The 22,887-nt window shown below is 47.3% G+C and overlaps 1 protein-coding gene across 1 annotated transcript in view; it reads right to left on the bottom strand.

Moving 5' to 3' along the window:
• The window catches only part of RRP12 (ribosomal RNA processing 12 homolog), a 438,408-nt gene that overhangs the window by 123,912 nt on the left and 291,609 nt on the right, over positions 1-22,887 (bottom strand). Inside the window, exons 24-27 of the mRNA XM_086922631.1 lie at positions 22,671-22,778; positions 22,420-22,577; positions 7,762-7,853; positions 617-772 (exon numbers count right to left, since the gene is read on the bottom strand). Coding sequence (XP_086778757.1) covers positions 617-772; positions 7,762-7,853; positions 22,420-22,577; positions 22,671-22,778 — 514 coding nt within the window. The remainder of the gene's footprint in view (positions 1-616; positions 773-7,761; positions 7,854-22,419; positions 22,578-22,670; positions 22,779-22,887) is intronic.

Below are 22,887 nucleotides of genomic sequence, written 5' to 3'. Positions count from 1 at the left end.
AACATCAAATCTAGATGATGTCTCATAGTAAAATTCACAAGCTGCAGAACCTCAGTCATGCTCCAATCAAATTAATACATCATTTGCCGCACAGGGTGAAGAGTCCTTGTGCGTCGTCTGACAGGCATCTTATAAAAGGCAACATGATTTGAGAAAGCTCTCCTGTAAAAACACCTGAGTCTACATGAGTAGTCCATGTTGCCAATTGCAAAATAAAGGATTATCTTCTCCCCTGGGTCCAAGAGCAGTCACTCCAATGTGAGGTCTAATGTGCAGTGCACAGATGATTTGTCAACAACAGAACAACAAGCAGCTGAAATTCTTAAAAAGCCAAAGCCAAATTAATTGTGAGAAGTGTAAGTGAGAAATTCTGTAATGGAAGGAGGGTTAGGTGTGCTGGCAATACGGTAAGCACAAATAAGTGAAGCCTCACATCTGCTGCAGCGAGCTGCAACTCTGGTAACTGACATATGAGGGTATAGACAAAATTCTGAATAGTTTGAAACCTGGTCACAATTAATGAAGACTGCTTACAAATAACCCGGATACAGTGAGATTCCCTTACAATGACAGTTATACTTAAGATCATTTGCACTGTAAATGGTAGCAGACTTACCTGTCTCCTTTACGTCGTGACGCAGGTTCGTCACTGACATCTGTTGAAGCTGCATCTTTCAAGGCTCTGAGTTTTCTGCTCTTAGCTTCGGCCTTTCTGATATTAACCAATACCTTGTGGTATTCCTCTGGCAGCATACTCTTCACCAGATCGAAGCTGGAGAAGTAAGCATTTAAAGAAGGGCAGTAAACTATTATTTTCTAGCAAAATAATGCTTTATTTCCTTCAGATCATGTCTGCCAAAACAACCCACTTTGTGTTAAGTTCTGCTATAACAGACTTCCACAGAGTGCCAGATGGAAAAGTTATTTACCTTCAGTAAAACCTTATCTGGCAGAGACATAACCTAGCCGCTGATTCCTTAGCCTAGATCAGGCTGGATCTGTTAGACTTTGCCCGAGCAATATCTTTGAGCACAGTCGGCTCCACGTGACATCAGCGTCGTCCACGCTGGAAGTGACGTCTGCGTCACCTACTTTTCACGACGTTCCACACCAGGAGCACAGATCCATGAAGAACTACTAGGGCCTGAAAGGGATCAGCCCTGACCATTAAACAACTGTTTGCAGTGCAGGGAGGATGGGTTAGCCAGTAAGGAATCTGAGGCTAGATTATGTCTTTACCAGATAAGGCGTTACTGAAGGTAAGCAACTGGTCCATCTGATAGAGACATCTAGCCACAGACTCCTCACCTTAGACTAGATACTCCAGCAATACCATCCCCAGAGAAGGGACTGTGGACAAGTTTAGACCAGGAAGTCCTGCAGGACAGAGTGGCCAAAAAGGCCTTCTCCGCTGACTTAACTGTCCAGGCAGTAGTGCTAAGTAAACATGTGCAGTGCAGCCCATGATGGTGAAACAGCCTTTACAACAAGGCTTTACCAGGTTGTGCCTTTACCACGCATGTTTTTAGAACTCATATGCTTTTACAACGTATGCCTTTACTACTCATTTGAGGTAAATTTGTGTGTGTGTGTGTGTGTGATTGTGTGTGTGTGTGTGATTGTGTGTATAGGTGTGTGTGTGTATATATATATATATATGTGTATATGTGTATATGTATAATGCGTGGTAAAGACATGCGTGGTAAAGACATATGCGTTCTAAAAACATGCAGGGTAAAAAATGTGTGTTAAAAACATGCAGAGTATTCCCCTTCGTTGTTGTCATATGACCCCATGATGCTGCAGAATGTCAGGGACTGGAACACTACGTAGCAATGCTGTGGTTACAGCCTTAGCCTGGTAGAATGAGCCCTTAAGCCTGCAGGAGGCTGTTTCCTGGCCACAGCATAGCAAATTTTGATGCAGAGGATAACCCATCACGAGATGTATGTATAGGCATTTATATAGCGCACTACTTACCCGGAGGGTCCCAAGGCGCTTCGACCGCTGCGAAACCCTTCCTGGCTTCCCTGAGAGATGGTCCCTTAATGGGTATCTCCAGGGTGAGACCAGGCATCCCCGGCGGTCTGGTGGGGCCGTTAGTGAAGATGAGGCAAGCTAATGCCCAGAGTTGCCGAGTGTGATCGCTGATCAGAGTGGGCACCGAGGCGAGAGAATTATCGAGTCCGCTGACCCTGGTCCAGAAACCTGCCGCGCCGGGAATCGAACCCTGGTCCCAGGCCGTCCTCTGCTCTCGGGTCTGCCGCCTCTAACCAGTGAGCCACACTACTTCAGAGATGGCCCTCTTTTGAACCGCACAACCTTTCTTTGATCCAACAAACATCACGAACAGTTGGTCGTCCATCCAGAACTCTTAAACCCCTTCGATGCTTGTGACGGAACCATTCCGTCATCAGTCACGGCTGAGCTGTGCTGATGATGGAATGGTTCCGTCACGACCACACCCTGTTCTGAAATGTCCAGCACAGGGGCAAAATTCAAGTAGCAGCCAAGGTGTTAATGCAGTCAAGAAAGAACGACAACGCTCTTTTTGGGTCCAGGCGGGAAAGTCGTTCCTCCTTTTTAGAGGGGTGCGGAGGAGGATAGAAAGTGGGCAAGGCAACAGATTGCCCCAAGTGGAATAATGTTACCACTTTCGGTAAGAAAGAGGCCCTAGTGCTAAGCACCAACTTATCAGAGAAGATGGTCAGGTAAGGAGGCTTGGATGATAAAGCCTGCAGCTCGCTCACTCTCCCGGCAGATGTTATTGCCACTAAAAAGGCTGTTTTGATAGTAAGCAGCTGGAGGGGGGAATTGTGCAGAGGTTCGAACGGAGCACATATCAGGAAGGGAAGAACTAAATTAAGGTCCCACTGAGGCATAATTAAAAGGGGAGGTGGGAACATAAGTACAAGCCCCTCAAGAAATCTATTCACAATGGATTTAAATAAAGAGGGTTGGTCTGGCAGACTCAAGAAGGCAGACAAGGCTGGAAGGTACTCTTTAAGAGTGCCCAGAGCAGAGCCATGCTGGTCACGGGTCAAAATAAATAAGACTTGAGAAAGGTAAGAAGAAAGAGGATCAATTGATCGATCTATACAATATCGTACATATTTTTCCCACCAGCAGGTGTATACGGTCTTGGTAGAGGAACGCCTGACTGCCAAAATAACATTACATACTTTGGGAGGCAGGTCTAATGCTATCAACTGCAGCCATCAATCTCCACGCAAGAAGACAGATTTGTCATGTTTGGGTCAAGAATCCTCCCCTGCTGTTGCAACAGAAGATCGTCCAAAGGGGAAGCCTGATCAGAGGATCAATGCTCAATTGGAGAAACTTAGGATACCAGACTATCCGTGCCCAGTTCGGAGCCACAACAATGATTTGGGCCCAGTCGCTCCTGACCATCTTGAGCACTCTGGGCAGGAGTAGTATGGGAGGAAAGGCACATAACAGGATTGAGATCCACTCGAGATGAAAAGCGTCCCCGTCGCCTTGGAAGGTTCTCGGCGGAGGTGAGCAGATCTAATCACATCTCTCCCCACTGCTGAAAGAGACCTTGCACCACGTTCAGATGTAGACACCACTTGTGATCTGCTAGACATCGACTACGGAGGTTGTCCGCCCTGGCGTTCAAGGAACTTGCCAGGTGTTGAACCACCACCGATATACCCTGTTGTTCCAGCCATGTCCAGAGATCCAGGGTCTCTTGACAAAGGGTCCACGACTTCACCCAGCCGTGTTTACTGCAGTACCAGATGGCGGTGGTGTTGTCCGTGAACACCTGAACCAGTTAACCCTTGATTAATGCCAAGAGAATCGCTCAGAGCTCCAGCAAGTTGATGTGGAGTCCAGATACCACCAGAGACCAGAGTCCTCTATTCGCCAACTCTTTCAGATGGCCTTCCCCAACCAAGGACTGACTCAATCACTACTGCCAGATCGGGTTGGGGAACGGAGAGGGGTCTGCCGTTCACCCAGTCATGGTTGGTCAGGCACCACTACATGTCCTTTGCTGTTCCCTCTCAGATACGGACAACGTCAGAGAGATTCTCCTAATGCTGCACCCACTGTAACTACAGGTCCCACTGTAGAGCCTGCACATGCCAACGAGCATGTGTTACAAGAAGGATGCAGGAGACTGTGAGACCCAACAGCCTCAGAGACAGTCTCACTGAAATCCAGGACAGAAGCTGAAACATCACTATCATAGCCTGAATACACTGGATTTGTGGTTTGGGAGGACAGGCCCGAAATTGCACCATGCCCAGACCGCTCCAATGAAAGGGAGCATCAGAGATGAAGTCAGGTATGACTTCGGCAGGATGATAGCGAACCCCAGCAAATGCAGGAGGTTTGCCGTTGTCTGGAGGTGGGATACTAAAGCCTGGGAGGAGCTAGCCTTCAACAGCCAGTCGTGGAGATAGGTGAAGTCTCCCCCCAATCTGCTTAAATGAGCTGCAACCACCGCCATCACCATGATGAACACCAGTGGGACGCTGGTAAGACCAAAGGGGACCACCGTGAACTAAAAGTGCTTGTGTAGTACAGTGACCTGCAGGTATCGCCGATGGGCAGGCAGGATGGGAATGTGATAATAGGTCATTCCTGTCCAACGCTACCATCAGTTTTCGGGGTTTAGGGCAGACAAGTCCTGAGTCAGGGTGAGCATTTTGAACTTTTCCTTTTTGAGGAAATAGTTCGGGGCTCGCAGATCTAGAACAGGACAAAGGTCCTTGTCCTTTTTCTGGACCAAAAAGTAGCGAGAATACCAACCACAGCCTACTTCTGGGGCCGGATCCCTCCCAATGGATCCCTCGGCCAACAGAGTCCTGACTTCCTCTTGGAGCAAGTTCAGGTGGCCCTCGGTCAGCCAGTCCTAAGTCAGAGGCACGGAGGGAGGGGTAGTCTAGAAAGGTAGGGAGTAGCCCTTTCGGACTATTTAAAGAACCCACTTTTCCGATGGGACGTTTTGCTTCTTGTGAAGATGATGGCTGATCCTGCCACCAATCGGACACCCTTGGTCTTGAATGGCTGGTCTAGGAAGGTTTTAAGGCAGCAGGAGGAGGCGTGGCATGATTACCTCTGGCCGCCTAACCCACGGGGTCGAAAGGAGCCACGCCCACAGCCTTGCAGAGGTCATTGAACTTGCACAGACTTGTGGCTGGGATATGGCTGGCACAGCTGACAGCCCCTAGCGTGGCCTAAAAAGGGATGAAAAGCAGACAGGGACAGGTGGTCACTGAGAAGCCTATGGACTTAGATGTAGCCAGTGACTACTGAAAGCGCTCCAGGGACATGTCTGGCTGGTCTTCGCACACACAGGTGTATGTCCATAAGGGAATTTTGGACATACCCAGAAAAGCCAGAAATTCTCAACCAGGTGTGGTGCGAACGGCCATCATTTATGACATTGCTCTTTCCAGCGAGTCACGACGAATGGTGAATTTGGGTGCATCTCTCTCGCCTCATATTGATTGGGAGACAAAGGCCCAGGTCTTGTCTGGGACCCTGTGGCAGCACTTTTGCAACCGTTTCCCACAAGGAGTGGGCGTAATGGCCCAATAGGCATGCAGTGTTCATTAACCGTAATGCAGGGCTGGCAAAGAAAAAAATCTTCCTGCACCAACTATCTAGCCTCTTGGATTCTGTGTTCCGGAGTGCGGAATGGAACGTGCCTTGTGAGGTAGAGGCTTGGACCACCAAGCTCTCGGGGGTAGGGTGGTTGGTTAGGAATCCCAGGTTGCCTGGTGCAGGGCAATGGCGGTAGGCGATTGTCCTGGTCCCTGGTTTAAGCTCTGTCCTGGGCTGGCTGGGTTTGGACCAGGTTCCCAGAAGGACATCAGTCAAGGCCTTGTTGAAAGGCAGGAGCGGTTCCGAGGAGGAGACACTCGGCTGCAGAACCTCTGTCAAGATGTTAGTCTTGACTTCCAACCAAGGGATCTGAAGGTTCAGGACCTCAGCTACCCTTCTCACCACCATAGCATTTGAAGCTCCAGCCTCCTTAGCCACGGTAGGGGTAGACAGCAGGCCAGAATCTGGGGAGATATCCAGTCCACTGGCCTCATCCAATTCCTAGTACCAGTCCATTTCGTGAACAGGCTGGCCTTGTAAAGGGTACATCTACCCCTCCCAATATTCCTCCATTCCTAGCCCCTCAAAATAAGGCTGAGGAACAGACCTAGGACCCAAAGGTGCAACTGGTGCCGGAATCTGCTCTGGTAGGCACCGATTCAGCTCAATGCTGTCGGGGATAAAAATGGGGTTCGTGTCATCTGGGGGCGCATTTGGTGTCAAGAGTCTTGGTGCGGAGTCCTGCAATGGGGAAGGTGGCAGGTGTACGACCAGTGCTGGTCTGGATCCACTACCGGTTCCATTGGGGTGCATCCGTGCCAAGGCCGGAGCAGAACCCGATGGAACCCCCTATGAGCCACCGGGCCGAAAGGCATGCCTGGAGGGTTAGGTCACCCAAACATGAGGCACCTAGAATCACAGAATTCTTTAAGCTGGGCGGGTGTCGCTTCGGCTCCTGGAAAGGCAGGGAAGCGCGGAGTGGACCCAGGCGCAGATTCCGCGGAACGAGGCCTAAAACGTCAAGGTTCCTCAGTAGCATCTGCCAATAGACGGGGAAAACGCAAGCAAGCTTCGACTTCTTCTGTTTCTTGTGCCTCTTTTCTGACTGATATGAATACTTTGAGTGCATGGACAAAGACTTAGGACTCCCTAAGCAGTGCCAGGACATTCCTCTCGACCGGGAACAAGACTTTCAGGGCAAGTGGCATGGAGAAGAATGTTGGACCGCAAGCAGCTTTAGGGACCGCTCCCTCAAAGCCTTCGGATCCATGGCTCGGCAGTCGGAGAATAACTGAGTTGTGGCTGAGCTCCAGGCACCACGAGACAAATTAAGTGTGGATCCATCACGGACACGGCGCAATGGCAGGCGCCACACAGTTTGAATCCAGAAGTCTTCTACAATATTGAGGGAAAATCTACTCACCAAATAGTCTACAAAAATGTCAAACAAAGCCAGTAAAAAGGGACAGAGGGTAACTCTTCACAGATGTGTGCTAGCTGGCGCAGAAAAAAAAGAATGGATGTCAGTGTGTCAAGGTTGTGCCTATATAGGTGACGCAGACATCACTTCTGGCGCTGGCAATGTCACACAGAGCTGACCAACACCACCTACTGGGGCGTAAATGTATTGCTTGAGCAAAAGTCTTCTGGATCCAGCTTAACACCTGCGATATTCTAAGGTAAAGAATCTGCGGCTAGATGTGTCAATCAGATTTATACGTTATGTCTCAAGGGTGTTAGCACTGACCCTTCAAATATATTGCAGAGGGCTAATGCTGTACACCAAAAACACTCGAGTTATGGCTACACATAATCAACTGAATTCATGTTAAAGCCAAAAAATGTGAGCTCAAGAAACATAAAACAGCTCTTTCTGAAGAAAAGCGCTTCTCTGACTAAGCAGGCAGTAAAAGAAAAAACTTAAGACAGGTTTCAATATAGCCTTATGTTTTACACTAAGCCAACATAAAAATAGTGACTAAGAAATAGTATAACCATCTGATATTGAGGACTGTGCTCCAATGGTTGTCTAAGAACCATGCAACAAACTGAGAAGCAGAAAGCCTAACAATTTATCAGACATATTTAAACAATGATCTTTAATCTTAAAATGATCCAAAGGAAGTGCCAAATGAGAAATACTTGATCAGGCTCTAGCATGATAGAGGACACATTCATGCTCACCCAAACTTGCGAATGAATTTGGTGAATACATTCTTCAGTTTTACACGGAAGTGTCTCCTCACGTCGTCCTTAATATTTCCTATTGCTTCCATCTATGGAGTGAAAAGGAGAAAATAGACTTGGAGAAATGACAAGTTACAATGTAGTTGCTGAAAAGTGTAGCTTCTCAATTATCGAAACATTTGCTTAATATGACGCTTCTCAATAGGCCAAGGCCACGTTTAAAGCATCCTGGCACATATGAATGATTTTTAGACCTACATTAAATCTCTATGTCCCTCAGAATAAGATCTGCCCAATCTCCAAAGATCTCATAAGAGAGGATGACAACAACATGTAATAAAAAAATAGAAGTAGGGAAAACGAATAGTTTCTTACCTGTCGGTGTAGTTTTGCAGCTTGATGATCTTTCTGGATTCACTATGCTGTGCATATTCCGCGGTCTTGTGGTTGGGTCCGGATTCGTAGTCTTTTCTCTCTTTTTTTTTTTTTTTTTTTTTGTGGCCCAGGTGGGCGTCGGCGTCACCCTTCCTTGGGTGTATTTCCGGTGACGTCGGCATGCTTCCTGCGGAAGCTCCCATCCCTGGGCGCCATCTTCGGATTCTTTTTTTCGTGTTTCCTTCGTTTCCGAAGTGATGGCAATGTTCTATGTAGGTGATTTTTCCTTAACCGCCTTGTATGTAAAATCCATTTTATCTCTTCATCTTCTTTTTTTTTTTTTTTTTTTGACCACCCCTTTTTCTCTCCAGCCTCATCTTTCTGGCGGAGGTGGGTGGGTTCGCTAGTGAATCCAGAAAGATCATCAAGCTGCAAAACTACACCGACAGGTAAGAAACTATTCGTTTTGCAGCGTGAATCTTTCTGGATTCACTATGCTGTGCATAGATTTTGTAGCGGTTTCTCATTTCCGTGGCGGCTGGGTGGAAGATGAGTTCTGGTGTCTGCATATGTGCTGGAGCACCTTTTGTCCGGCTTGCGCTTCCTTGTTCATCTGCACATCCACGCAGTAGTGTTTTGTGAACGTGTGCACTGAAGCCCATGTTGCCGCCAGGCATATGTCTTGTATGGGCGTGTTAGCCAGGAAGGCTATTGTGGCCCCCTTCTTCCTAGTGGAGTGTGCACGCACTCCCTCGTCTAGTTCCTGTCCTGCCCTGTTGTGGCAGAGCTGAATCGTCTGTGCTATCCATCGTGCAATAGTGTTCTTCGTTACTGCTTTGCCCATGTAACTGTTGGCGAATGACACAAAGAACTGCTTCGTTTTTCTGTGCTCCTTTGTCCTTTCAATGTAATGCATGACCGCCCTTCTGGCGTCTAAGGTGTGCAGAGCTCGCTCAGCGCTATTGGTTGGTTTTTGGAAAAAACTCGGTATCTGTATGGACTGGTTCATGTGGAACCTGGAGACCACCTTCGGCATGAAGTGTGGGTCCGTCCTCATCACAACCCTATCACTATGTATTTGTATGTAGGGTTCCTGTAGCGTCAGCGCTTGTAGTTCGCTTACCCTGCGTAATGACGTTATAGCAACTAGGAAGGCTGTTTTCATGGTTAGCATCTTTAAGGAGGCCCTGTGCAGTGGTTCAAAGGGCTCCTTCATGAGTTCCGTGAGAACTACGTTCAAGTTCCATGCTGGTGGTGGCACCCGCTTGGGCGGTGCGATCCTCTTCGCTCCTTCCAGGAACCTCTTGACAACCTGGGATGTGAAGAAGCTCCTGCCCATCTCACCCCTTGTGTAGGCTACTATAGCCGCTAAGTGAACCCTCAAGGAGGATGAACTGAGTTTTTTGTCCAGCAAGTGTGTCAGGTATCGCAGCACTGTGGAGTCTTTCTTCATTTTCTTGTGAAGTTGTTCACGTTTGCACCACATCGTGTATCTTTTCCATTTTGCGACATAGCACCGCCGTGTGCTCGGCCTCCGTGCCTCCCGAAGGACCCTGAGGGTGCTCTCTGGCAGTCTCAAATGTGCAAACTCTATGTCCTCAGGAGCCATGCTACTAGGCTCATGGTCTCTGGCTCTGGGTGCAGCACCTCTCCGTTCTGCATGGAGAGCAGGTCCTTTCTTCTGCCGAATCTGTGGGGTGCACTCTGTGACATCTCCATGATCTGCGAGTACCATGTCTGCCTCGCCCACTGTGGCGCGACCAGTATCAGGGTCATCTTGCTCGCTCTGCACTTGCTCAGTACTCGGTGTATCAGTGGTATCGGGGGAAAAGCGTATGCAAATGTCCCGGACCAATCTATCCATAGGGCATTCCCAAGGGACCCCTTTTCGGGTAGTCTGGATGCGAAGTACTGGCATTTCGCATTCTGGCGTGTTGCAAACAGGTCCACTGATGGCGTTCCCCACCTGTTGAATAACCACCTCGTTTCCTGAGCATTGAGCTCCCACTCGTGGGATGCCGATGTCTGTCTGCTCAGCCAGTCTGCCTGAATGTTCTCCTTCCCTGGTAGGTGTATGGCTAGCAGGTCTATCTGTAGAGGGATGGCCCATCTCCATATCTCCTGTGCCAGTGTTGAAAGCGTCGTTGACTGTGTTCCACCCTGCTTGTTGATGTAGAACATCGCCGTGGTGTTGTCTGTCTGCAGTAACACCCTTTGCTTGTACAGTCTTGTCTGGAAGGCTTTCAGTGCAAGGAAGATTGTCTTCAATTCTAGGTAATTGATATGCTTTGTCGCATCTGCTGGCGTCCACAGTCCTCTCACTTTGAGCTCCTCCATGTGAGCGCCCCATCCCTTCAGGGATGCGTCTGTGGTGATGGTCACTGTCGGAGTTGGGGGTGTTAGAGGCTTTCCCCTTGTTAGGTTTTCCATGCTCCACCATGTCATCTCCCTTTGCACTGCGTGCGTCACCACCACAAGATCCTCCCAACTGCCTGACGCCTGTGACCACTGTTCCTGGAGCCATTCCTGCATGGGTCTCATGTGTAGCCGCACATTCGGCACCAGGTGGATGCATGATGCCATCATCCCCATGATCTTGCTCGCCGTCCTCGCTGTCCGAGCTTGCCCCTTCCGGTAGAGGCGAGTTTCCTTGACCAGCGCCCTTGCTCTCTTCTCGCTGGGGAACACCTTGGCCTGCACGGTGTTGATCACTGCCCCCAGGAAGGTCTTCACTTGCTCCGGTTCCATTGACGATTTTTCCCAATGGACGGAGAACCCCAGGTTTATGTGCGTGCTCGTCACTGTCTGTGCGTGGTGTTTGCACCTTTGGTACGAACTCGCCTTCACCAACCAGTCGTCTAGATAAGGGTATACGTGTATCCCCTGTCTTCGTAGGTGTGCAGCAACTGCTGCGAGGCACTTCGTGAATACCCTTGGTGCTGATTTGAGTCCGAAGGCCAGCGTTGTGAACTGGTAGTGGCCTCCCCCGATTGTGAACCTGAGCATATGCTTGTGCTTTTTGTTCATCGGTATGTGCAAGTAGGCGTCCTTGAGGTCTATCGTGACCATGAAGTCTCCGACCTGCAGTTGCGGTAGCACCTCCTGCAGGGAGGTCATTTTGAATTTCTGTGTTCTTATGAATTTGTTGAGGAACCTCAGGTCTAGGATGGGCCTCATCTTGTCGTCTACCTTTGGTACCAGGAAGTACGTCGAGTAGACTCCCTTGTTCCTTTCCTTGAATGGGACTCGCTCTATGGCCTGCTTTTGCAGAAGTTCCTTTACCTCTTCCTGAAGCCTCGCCAGCTGGTCTCCTGCTGGCGGTCTTCCCCTTGGTTTCCTGCTTGTTGGCCTTTTCTCCAATTCCAGGCAATACCCGAATTGGATGATGTTTAGGATCCATTTGTCTGATGTGATTTCTCTCCATTCCTGGAGGTAAAATTTCAATCTTCCTCCCACTGGTGTCATGTGGTCGTAGGTGTTTTGATTGTCCCGACCCCTTGGTACGTGGTGCCCCCCCGGGTCCTTTCTGTGGCTGGGCACCCAGAGTTCTGTGGAGTCACTTCGAGGAGGGCTGCTGCCCCCCTCTCCTATTCTGGCTACGTCCGTTTCTTCCTCGAAAGGACTGACCTCTTGGTTGGTACTGCCAGGACTGCTTCTGCTGACCTTGCTGTCCCTGTGAGTCTGCCTGGTGCGTTTGCTGGAAAACCTGGTGTGATGTACCTGGTTGGTTTCCACCTCTCCCGCCGGGCCTCCGTGACGGGGTGCCTCTTCTGTTGCCTCTGAACTGCAACGCCCCCATAGACCTTGCCGTCTCATTATCTTTCTTGAGCTGGCTGAGTTTCTCGTCCACAGTTGCCCCGAAGAGCGTGTCGCCGTTGAACGGTGTGTTGAGGATACTGTGTTGCACCTCGGGTTTGAACCCTGAAATCCTGAGCCAGGCGTGTCTCCTTTCCGTGACACCCATCATCATCAGCCTGCTGGCGGTGTCTGCCCCGTCCAGGGCCGTCTTAAGGCAAGAATTTGCCGCATTTTTCCCCTCTTCGACCAACATCTCGGCCTTCTGCCTGGCCTCCTGGGGTAGGTCCTTCACCAAGTGCCCCAGGCCGTCCATGATCTGGTACATGTGCCTGTTTAGAAGAGCGTTGGAGTTAGCCATGCGCCAGTGGGTCGCAGCATTCCGTTCGATCCTTCTGCCCACCAGATCCATCCTCTTGCTCTCCTTATCCGGTGGTGGGCCCAAGGTAGTGGATACGTTGGCCCTCTTCCTAGCCGTGGCCGTGATAATGGAGTCTGCGGAGACCTCGCCTCGAATGTAGGCCGGGTCCTTCGTGGAGTGTTTGTATTTTTTCTCTGTTCTAGGGGTTACCGCCTTGCATGTTGCGGGCTCCTTGAATGCTTCTCGTCCTTGAGCCAAGACGCTCTCGAGCATTGGGAGGAACTGGCTCCTTGTCTGTGTTGGGAGCAAAGTCTTGAGCAGGAAGTCTGCTTTCTGCTTTTCCTCGTCGAGCTTTAACCTAAATGCCGCTGCGGCAGATTGTATCGCCGAATTGTATGCCCCGATGTCGTCAGGCGGCGAGGGCCTCGAGGGGTATGTGTCGACCGCCTCCTCCGGGCTCTCGGTGTCGATATCCAGGTAATCCTCCTCGATGGGGTCAGAGGTGGCCGACTCGGCGTCCAACCTACTGCCCTCCTCCTCGTCATAGCCGTAATCCTCGTAGGGATTCTCCTCATCTCCCTGGTCGTCGACCATCTCGGCGGCCGGGCCATGTCCGTCGCCGAGTTCTTCTTCCTCTTCGACCAGATCTAGCACCACGTGCTTGGTCTTGTGTGGAATTGTGAAGGCACTCATCTCTGCGTCGAAATCCTTCTTCCGCTGCAAGATGCTCGCCATCTCGGCCTCCAAACGCCGTCTTTTCTTTTCCCTTTCGGCCGCGTTCTCGGCCTCGGAACGCTCGGCCCCTCTCTTCGTCACCTGGCTCGGCGGCGAGACTCTCGGCGTCGAAGGTTTGGACGTCGAACTTGGCTTCGGGTCCTTGGGCGTCGTCAAAGCTTTCGGGTCTTTCTCCCTCGACGCCGATCGGTCCCTTTCGGAGACGATCTTCGGCGCCTTCTGCTGTTCAACAGCCCGGCCCCTTTCGGAGGCGATCTTCGGAGCCTTCTGCTGTTCTACAGCTCTCGGCGCCAGGGACTCCTTCTCTGAGGATCCGCTGGGCCTGTGTGCGGTCGCGGACTGCAGATGTCGCTGCGTCGGCGCCTTCGGGGTCTGGCCCTCGTTCTTTCGAGACTCAGGGTCTCTCGTGCTCTTGTGGGACGTCGAGTCTCCTACCTTATCAGGCGTCTTCTTGGAATCGGTCTCTACGACCGTGTAGCTGTCGTGTTCGGCGGCAGCGTTGTCCTCCTCCTCGGAGGACATCCCCAGGTCGTACAGCGAAGGCGTCGGGGCTTTTCCTCCGAGGGTGGCGTGTGCTACCCTCTGGCTCTTCCTCACACGAAGGGTCTTCGCGGCGAAGACGGAGCAGGCGTTGCAGTCTTCGGTTCTGTGGTCCACCGGTAGGCAAAGGTTGCACACCGGGTGCTGATCTTTCTGCGCGTACTTGTGTCTGCAATTCGGGCAGAACTTGAACGGCGTGTTGTCCATCCTCGAGCGTTTCAGGCTTCCCTGACCGCGTGGACGTCGATGATCGTCGAAGTTCTTGACGTTCTCTCCTCCTTCTCTCTTCGCCAATGGTCTGCGAAGTCTTCCTTGGTCTTCTTCTTTTAATTTCTTCTCGAACTTCTCGCTTTGCAGTACTTTCTCCAAAAATGTCTGGAGCCCAACGGGAACGATCCAGACCCGACCGCGGAAAAAAGAATCTGAAGATGGCGCCCAGGGATGGGAGCTTCCGCAGGAAGCATGCCGACGTCACCGGAAATACACCCAAGGAAGGGTGACGCCGACGCCCACCTGGGCCACAAAAAAAAAAAAAAAAAGAGAGAGAAAAGACTACGAATCCGGACCCAACCACAAGACCGCGGAATATGCACAGCATAGTGAATCCAGAAAGATTCACGCTGCAAAACCTCAGTTTGCTATGCCTACAATCCATGCAACACTGACAAGTCAGCCATGAACGCACTTAGTATTAGAAATATATCTACCCGCACTGTCAGGCTGGTAATGGCTTCGAGTGAATGCCAAAATCAACATAGAAAACCTTGGTTTACACCAGCACTCCCCGCCTCTACCTCCACACAAAAATCTCCCTCCCACTATGTCCCCCAGGTGCCCTATGTTTTAGCTATCCCTGTAAAACCTCATACCCTCCCATACAAATCTGCTTGCAAAGGAGAAAGGCACTTTCACCATTCAATCCTCCTTAAATGTGGAAATATCCCCCGCCCCCAAAGCAAGACTCTCCATACATCATGTCTTTAGAAAGATTGAGGACCTGCGTTTTCTCCCTCTCCTGACTAGGGAAAAAACCTCAATCAATTCTAGTGGGAAAGCCTCGGACAGACACCTAGGGAGGCACCTGGAGATTCACGTTGTAGTAAATCAAATATAGATGTCACAACTAAACGCCATCTACGGTATAGATGCCAAAAATGAACCATGGCATCTTTAAAATGCAAAGCAGCTGTGTAAAAAATACAATATTTAATAGTGACTGTAAAAGGAAGTCTGTAGAAAAACACCTTGGTCACCCCAGACTTTTGGGCTTTTGCTACACGCTATATTTTTACTGGCTTTAGAACTATGTGCACGTTAACCCTGTTAACCAGTAGTGAAGTGCCAGTGTTCCCCTTTAAAAGATGGTCAAATAGGCATACCCCTACTTGGTATATTTAACTTGCCAAAAAGTCCAGGGAATATATGGTACAAAGGGTGCCCAAAGGCCTGGAAGATAAATGCCACTAGTAGACTGCAGCACCTACTTTACCATCCACTATAACGCAGAGCAAACATGGCTTCAAACCTACCTCAGTAGAATGACTAACAGTAATAAACAAGCACTGCAGCCTTTTGACAGGTAAAAACCTTCCCTTTAAATATGAATAAGTCACCCATGTGTAGGGCTTGTAGCCCACAAGGTAGGGTGCATGGTACTTAAAACTGGGGTATGTAGAAAAGGTATATTACTTTGTGCTACAGTGAAAAGGCCCCAAACATATTTTCATTGTAGCAGGCCCAGCTGTTCTATGTAGAAAATCTGAGTGACGATTAAACTACTAATACTTTAGCTCAGGAATAGGCCCAGCTAGAATTATTAATTATCAAAAATCGCACTCAATGTTGATTTTTAATAACTATTAAGGAAAAGTAACTTTTAGCACTACAGAGTACAATCCTGCTGGACAGGTCTGTTGAGCCACATGCAACACTTGGGGAACACTTGAAAGGGGTTAACAGGCTACCAAGACAATTCTTGTGGATCTCCTGTTTGGTTGCTGAAGGACCCTACTTTCGTCCTTTTATGCTGCTGTCTCTTAGTCTGTTGTGGGTACCGTGTGGCCAAAGACTCAGCATATTTAATTTTCCCTGACACATTACAGTTTTGGTCTGTTTGCAGTAAGGCAAACAGGTACTACTAAAAAAGAGGGTTAGGTTGCCCCAGGAACTTTCATCCTACTGGTTAGGGAGGGGCCTGGAGTCACCTCCGCCCACCTTCTTGTGCCAGGCATGAATGTGGAACCTCCAAGCACCCACGTCAAAACACTTTCTGGACCTGCAGAAGATCACAAGAGGTCTGGAACTGCTGTCTGTGACCTGAGAATAGCACTGAAGAACTGAAGCTTCTCCCGCTTACCCAGGACACATAAATTGACTCCCAAGGCTACATGGCTGACCTCCTGTATGGCTACAGGGAGACAAGCTGCAAGAGGCCTTTTCCTGTAAGGGCCCAGCTGATCAGTAGCAACTAGACCTGGAGCAGACCATGATGTAGGCCACTGCCTGACATCCCGCAAATCTCAAAGCATCTACTCTGCGGTCCTGTGGGCCTTAGAAGTGCTCTCCTGTGGTTGGTTGAGACTTTAAAACCTAAGTTAGAAGATAAAATCTTTGACTAGGAATTACCTGGTTGATAAATCTGACCCACGCTCCATCGCGGTTGGCCTCACACTGCACCTAAGTCCTGGACCATCACACTTTTTGGTGCTATTTTTGATCAAAACTTTAAGAATTCTATCTCCAGTGGCATCTCTTTGGATTTTTGTCATTTTGTTTATTAAATTTCACTCCATTTTTTTAATTCAGTTTTGGATTTTTATTGTTTTGCATTTTGACTTTATTACTGTTTTGATACTGCAAAAATGCTTTATACAGAGCACCAAGTTATGCCTGTATGCCCTTTACTGTAGCCAAGTTCTGAGCTGGGATGGTGCAGTGAGCTAAAAAACGGTGATGGATCAAGCCCTGATCTTTGGACTGGGTAAGAGTGGTCTGCTTATTTCAGACACTCTGTTCATCACCACCCCCATTTCTGAATCATTTTTGTCCACCATAAGCGTGGAAGGGTATACTCAGATGTGAGTCCCTAGCTCATTCCACCATCAGGATTCAAGCAAGCCGGGCCGAAGACGGCTGAAATGCCAGAAACCGGTCCCCGGTAGCTTGTTTCCTTCCCAGTATAAGAATTGGCTTGGTAGTTTGGTCTGCCCTGTTCCCATGATGCACTGGGCCAGGGTCAGACTAATTTGCATATAGCCAAGTTCTGAGCTGGGATGGTGCAGTGAGCTAAAAAACGGTGATGGATCAAGCCCTGATCTTTGGACTGGGTAAGAGTGGTCTGCTTAATTCAGACACTCTGTTCATCACCACCCCCATTTCTGAATCATTTTTGTCCACCATAAGGGTGGAAGGGTATACTCAGATGTGAGTCCCTAGCTCATTGCACCATCAGGATTCAAGCAAGCCGGGCCGAAGACGGCTGAAATGCCAGAAACCGGTCCCCGGTAGCTTGTTTCCTTCCCAGTATAAGAATTGGCTTGGTAGTTTGGTCTGCCCTGTTCCCATGATGCACTGGGCCAGGGTCAGACTAATTTGCATATAGCCAAGTTCTGAGCTGGGAAGGTGCAGTGAGCTAAAAAACGGTGATGGATCAAGCCCTGATCTTTGGACTGGGTAAGAGTGGTCTGCTTAATTCAGACACTCTGTTCATCACCACCCCCATTTCTGAATCATTTTTGTCCACCATAAGCGTGGAAGGGTATACTCAGATGTGAGTCCCTAGCTCATTGCACCATCAGGATTCAAGCAAGCCGGGCCGAAGACGGCTGAAATGCCAGAAACCGGTCCCCTGTAGCTTGTTTCCTTCCCAGTATAAGAATTGGATTGGTAGTTTGGTCTGCCCTGTTCCCATGATGCACTGGGCCAGGGTCAGACTAATTTGCATATAGCCAAGTTCTGAGCTGGGATGGTGCAGTGAGCTAAAAAACGGTGATGGATCAAGCCCGGATCTTTGGACTGGGTAAGAGTGGTCTGCTTAATTCAGACACTCTGTTCATCACCACCCCCATTTCTGAATCAATGTTTTATTAAAGGCAGAGGTAGTGTGTAACATATACAGTGATCACTACCCAATTGTGATTTACCTGAAATCATTAGGGGGAAAAATATCACAGTGTAATCGGGGCAACAAACCTGGAAGCCTCGACGGATAGATTAAGGGTTGTCTGGAGGGGGGTAGACAACAAGGGTGTATTGGCCAGTGTGATTAAGAAACATCCTGTATTGATCTCGGACTTTCTTGCTATTGACAGCTGCGGGGGCAATATGATTAAATCATTCTGTGAACTCTGCTCTGCAATAAAAAGCGAGATCTCTAAACCAGCATCTAGGAAAACTGAGGAAGCCCCAAGATGGTTTGATGCCTCTTGCTCAAAAGCAAACCGGGACTTAAGGGCTGCTCTCATGGCCAAACCGCGGGATATTTCCCGGGTACGGTTCTTGAGAGCAAGGTACAAACTCACCTTACGAACCAGATCCAATTAATTGGTTAAAGATCACTGGGAATCCCTTGTTCGTATGGCTGCCCTAATGGACACCCCAGGGTTTTGGAGGGAGGTTAAAAACCTAAGATCCCTTGGTTCAAACAGAACACCAATCAATTGTAACATCACACGGCCTGTGTGGGTTGACCACTTCTCGAAGATCTATGCTGTATCTGGCAACCCCGCAGAAACCCTTCCCCCTCCAACACCTTTGAATATTACATTGCTTGAGGTAGAGGATGCCATCGCAGAAAGTGCCGGTAATAAAGCCCCTGGCCCTGACGGCCTTTCTATTGACCAACTAAAATGCGAAATTGACTTTTGGTCCCCGTTGCTGTGTAATGCTTTTAACAATCTAACATATGAATCTATCCCTGAAACATGGTCCGGCAGTACTATTGTACCCATTTTTTAAAAAGGCGACAGGCTAGATCCTGGGTGCTACCGCCCAATATCATTAATTGATAACACTCTGAAAGTTTTAGGTAGGGTAATTTTTAAAAGAATTAGAACCTGGGCGGAGGAAAGTACTATTCTACACCCGAGCCAGCTAGGTTTCCGTAGTAATGTGGGCACAGTAGAACAATGTCTGAACCTGAATTTAATAACGGCTAAATATACCATCGCTAAAAAATCCCCCTTATATTTTGGTTTCATGGATTTGAGTTCTGCCTTTGATTTTGTAAATCGCTCCCGTTTATGGTCCGTCCTACTTAATTATGGTTTAGATGATTATTTAGTTTACTTTTTATCTTATCTCCATAGCGACCTAAGAGCCCGTGTGCGTATTAACCACACTGGCGAAGTTTCCAGTGATATTTTAATCGGCAGGGGGGTCAGACAGGGTTGTGTTCTGGCCCCTCTGCTTTTTATCCTATACATTAATGAGCTGAGTAGTTCCCTGAGTACCCTAACAAAAGATGTACCGTATTTAAATGGCACTCCCATACCTACCCTTCTTTACGCAGACGATGCGGTCCTAATGGACCGCACCCCAAAGGCACTGCGTATCTTAATTTCAGGTTTTGTTAGTTTTATGGCTGATTTAGGTTTAACCACAAATTTTAAAAAATCGCTTATGACCTGTGGTCCAAAAAAGTATAAAATTATTGAGATTATGTCAGGGGAAAAGGTTTTAAAAAGCACCTGCACTTTTCCATACTTGGGGCTGTTGTTTTCTAACACTGGTTCTTGGCAACCACATGTCTGCTATGCGAGGAATAAATTAGGTAAAACGATCAACTCAATAATTTCTCTACGCCAACCTAATCATGCTGATGTGATCACGCCTTTATTAAAGATCTATCAAACCCAATGTATCCCAACAGGTACCTACGGCGCAGAGGTATGGGGACATACAAATTGTCTCCATATTCAGACAGAAGAAAACAGATTCTGTCGGAAGGTGCTGGGTGGAGTTATCTGTGCCTCAAACTATATATGCCACAGTGAATTAAATATCCCTTATATAGAGGACTTTGTCAGATCAAGGCCGGCCCTTTTTTGGTTAAAGATATCGCAGAACCCTGCAGCCACATTGACACGTGACATAAATTGAGATTGTTTAAAATGTGACAGGGCACATTGTATACCATGGTTGAAAGCTGTGAATGAATGTCTAATAAGTGTAGGGCAAGGACACCTGTTTACATCTCCCAATCTTATAGACCGCTCACACAAGATTCTGATTCAAAGGGCCCTGTATAACCTCTATAGAAAAGAGCGGGAAAGGAACAATTTCCCTAAGTGTACAGTCGCAAAGTATATGGCCCATTTGGAGCACCCTGCTAGTTACCCTGCCCCGCCCCAGAAATACCTACGTTTAAATCTTGGTCGATGGAACAGGAGTTTACTGTTCCGTTTTCGGGACGGGAGCATCGTAAATCTGCTAAACTTCCCTTTGGGTTATAATAAACATTTGGAAACCTTAAGCTGTCCGTGTAACCCGATCAAGAAACAAAGTCTCATGCACTTTATGTTCTTTTGTGATTTTTATAAATTGTTTACTGTTCATTATTTAATGCCATACTGTCGGAAAAATGACCTGTTGGATTTTAAGATAGCGTTGAGGAATTTATTAATGTTGGGATCAGATGAAATAATATTTAGAGTGAGTTGTTTCCTTAAAGCTGCAGTTCGCTCGCGAGCTACTTTGCACATTGACTGACAAAATTTGCACATTGCACTTTGCACTTTGTATCGCTTACCAATTTGCACATCTGTAATTTGCACATATATCTGGCCTAATTTTACCTTTGTTTTTGTCCCATATTTTATAGTTGTCGCTATTTTTAAATGATCAAAATTTTTAAATCACATATATTGTCCTCTTTTATATGTAGCTGCATTGTTGTAGAATTAGATAGACTAAATTTTGGTTGTTTATTCCTGTATTTTCTTGCCATTGTATTTGTTATGCACTTTTATGGATGTTTTATTCCGAATAAAGATCTTTGACTTGACTTTATTTAACAGTTTTAGCTGTCCATCTTGTGTCTGTCCCTTCCCTGAAACATAGCTTCTTTACCATTGGATTGGCTGACTTTTATCCTTTGACTGCTCACTTTTAGGGAAATACTTTAGTTTCATTTAATGACTCCAAGAGTGTGTGTTTTCAAGTTCTTTCTTGTGTGCTTCCCCCCCACCTGCGAAATATCACCCCCCAGCGTTGCAAGATCTTTCATGTGCTTCTCCCCCCACCAAACTCCCATTGTCATTTGTGCTGCTTTCTCACTTTTGTGCATCTCATCCTCCTCCCCACCCCCGTGGGCAGCTATTTGCCTCCCCCACCCACTCCTGCATTGGCCCCCACCCCACTGTCTTTTTAAAAAAATGTTAAATGTATAATTGTGTGTGGGGGTTGGGGTGGTTGAGAATCATGTAACAAATAGCTGCTGGCCCGCTGCCTTATAGTAGGACTTTCTCACTTTTTAGTCATTTACCAACCCATCCAAGATGGGTAAATAAAAGAAAAAGGGCACTTGTTTCATTTCGTAGGCATACTCATGCGTACGGACGCATGCACACACCTACAAAATGCCAAGTCACCACACCGTCTTTTGAATTTGCAGATACTGTACAACATCGCCATAAGCCATTATCAAAGACAATATATCCTAAAGAGTTTGCTATAGCTTGTTTTAAACCAGTATGCATCTCACACCCTACTAAATGAGCCTCTAAGAACTTCTATTCAATGCTTCACAAAAGTTTAGAAAAAGTATTTTTTCTAGTTGCAAATTTTGTATGTACATTTTATTTTTAAGGCAAACAATCACCAATCTTGCACTCATGCTTATGCATGTATTTGCATATAATCAGGGAACTTTATGAAAATATTATAAATAGACTCAAATTGTTACATTTTGGATACATTTTACACATTTTAATATTGGGACTAACATCAGTAATTCAATTTCACTGTTTTTCATTAGAGAGCTTGCTTTAAAAATAAAGTAAAGTCTTTAGTAGAAATTGATCATAAATGCAACTTATGTATCAAAATGTTGCATTCACTGGCAAACAATTTTCTTTCACAGATCCATACTGTGGTGCTGCAAGCTAAAAGAGATTGTGCTGCAGGGGTTTAGAACTACTGATTTGAAACCCAATTCTATAGGTAACTATCCTCTGGGCAAACGTTGGCTGCCGAAAGTTCCCCATTTCTATGTAATGCCCTCCTGCACTGACGAAACAAATAATTTAAAAAACATATGGTCAGAAATGTGCTAACTGCATTCTCTTCCCTCATTACACTCCACTATTCCTGCCACGTTTGTGCTCACAAAGAACCAAGCATAAATACTTAATCTTATCACGCATCTGAGCCTTACAATGCACATATTGTGACTAGACAGAATATATTATTGAACACAAACATCTAAATGTTTTCTAAGAAGCTGAAAAGGGATACAAAAGTTGACAATAAAGCAATCTCTGAATAGAGCACAAAACTGGGTATTCAAAGGTAACAAACTATGCCAAAAGTGACTCATTTTAGACATTCAACGAATACACTGTTGTTTGTCAAAGTTCTATCTACTCTGAAAACCAATAAATAAATGGAGCATGTAAATCCAACAGATGAAAGATGGGAAATTTCAACTTGCTTGATAACACACTGAAAAGAACGCTGAACACGTCAAGTACCTCGCAAGATACTGTTTATCCATTAGCACAGCATCAAAGTATGCAGAGCAAAAGAGTATAAGGAGGCATCTGTAGTGTTTTTCGCCTTGTGGCATTTGCAGCCCTATTCCCATTCAAGCCCTACAAGCTAAACAGAATACTGAGCACATTGCCACTTACCATGAGCTGCAAATGCTTGGAAAGCAGTTTGATGTCCATTATAAAGAGCACAACTTTGATGAATCCGAGGGCTGCTTTTACCACTTCCCGGGTCTTGGAACTGAGAAGAAGACAGACGTTCTCCAGCAGCTGCTCGATGACCAAAACACTCATGATATCTGGAAAGCAAGTATCACAGGGTGTGAAACTAAACAAAACTACTGCTTTGCCCTAAACCATGAAAGCTTCTTACTGTAACGTTTGGCGCTCACCTTTAAATTCAAAGAGTATGCGTGTCAAAGCCAGGACAGTACAGCTAATCATTGTGACAGAACCAGTCAATCCAGCATAAACCAGAGTCAAATACTTCAATATGGCTTCTACAAAAGAAAAAAAACATAATAGAATACAGCAGTATTTCATTCGATAAAGGACATTTCCTAAATCATGTAAGAAGCTAGATGACTGGCTTTTTTATGGCGGGACCAA

Source organism: Lissotriton vulgaris, chromosome 5 (assembly GCF_964263255.1).
Source record: "Lissotriton vulgaris chromosome 5, aLisVul1.2, whole genome shotgun sequence".
Taxonomy (NCBI): Eukaryota; Metazoa; Chordata; class Amphibia; order Caudata; family Salamandridae; genus Lissotriton; species Lissotriton vulgaris.
Note: the sequence above shows the minus strand (reverse complement) of the source record. Positions and strands in the feature narration are given on the sequence as shown.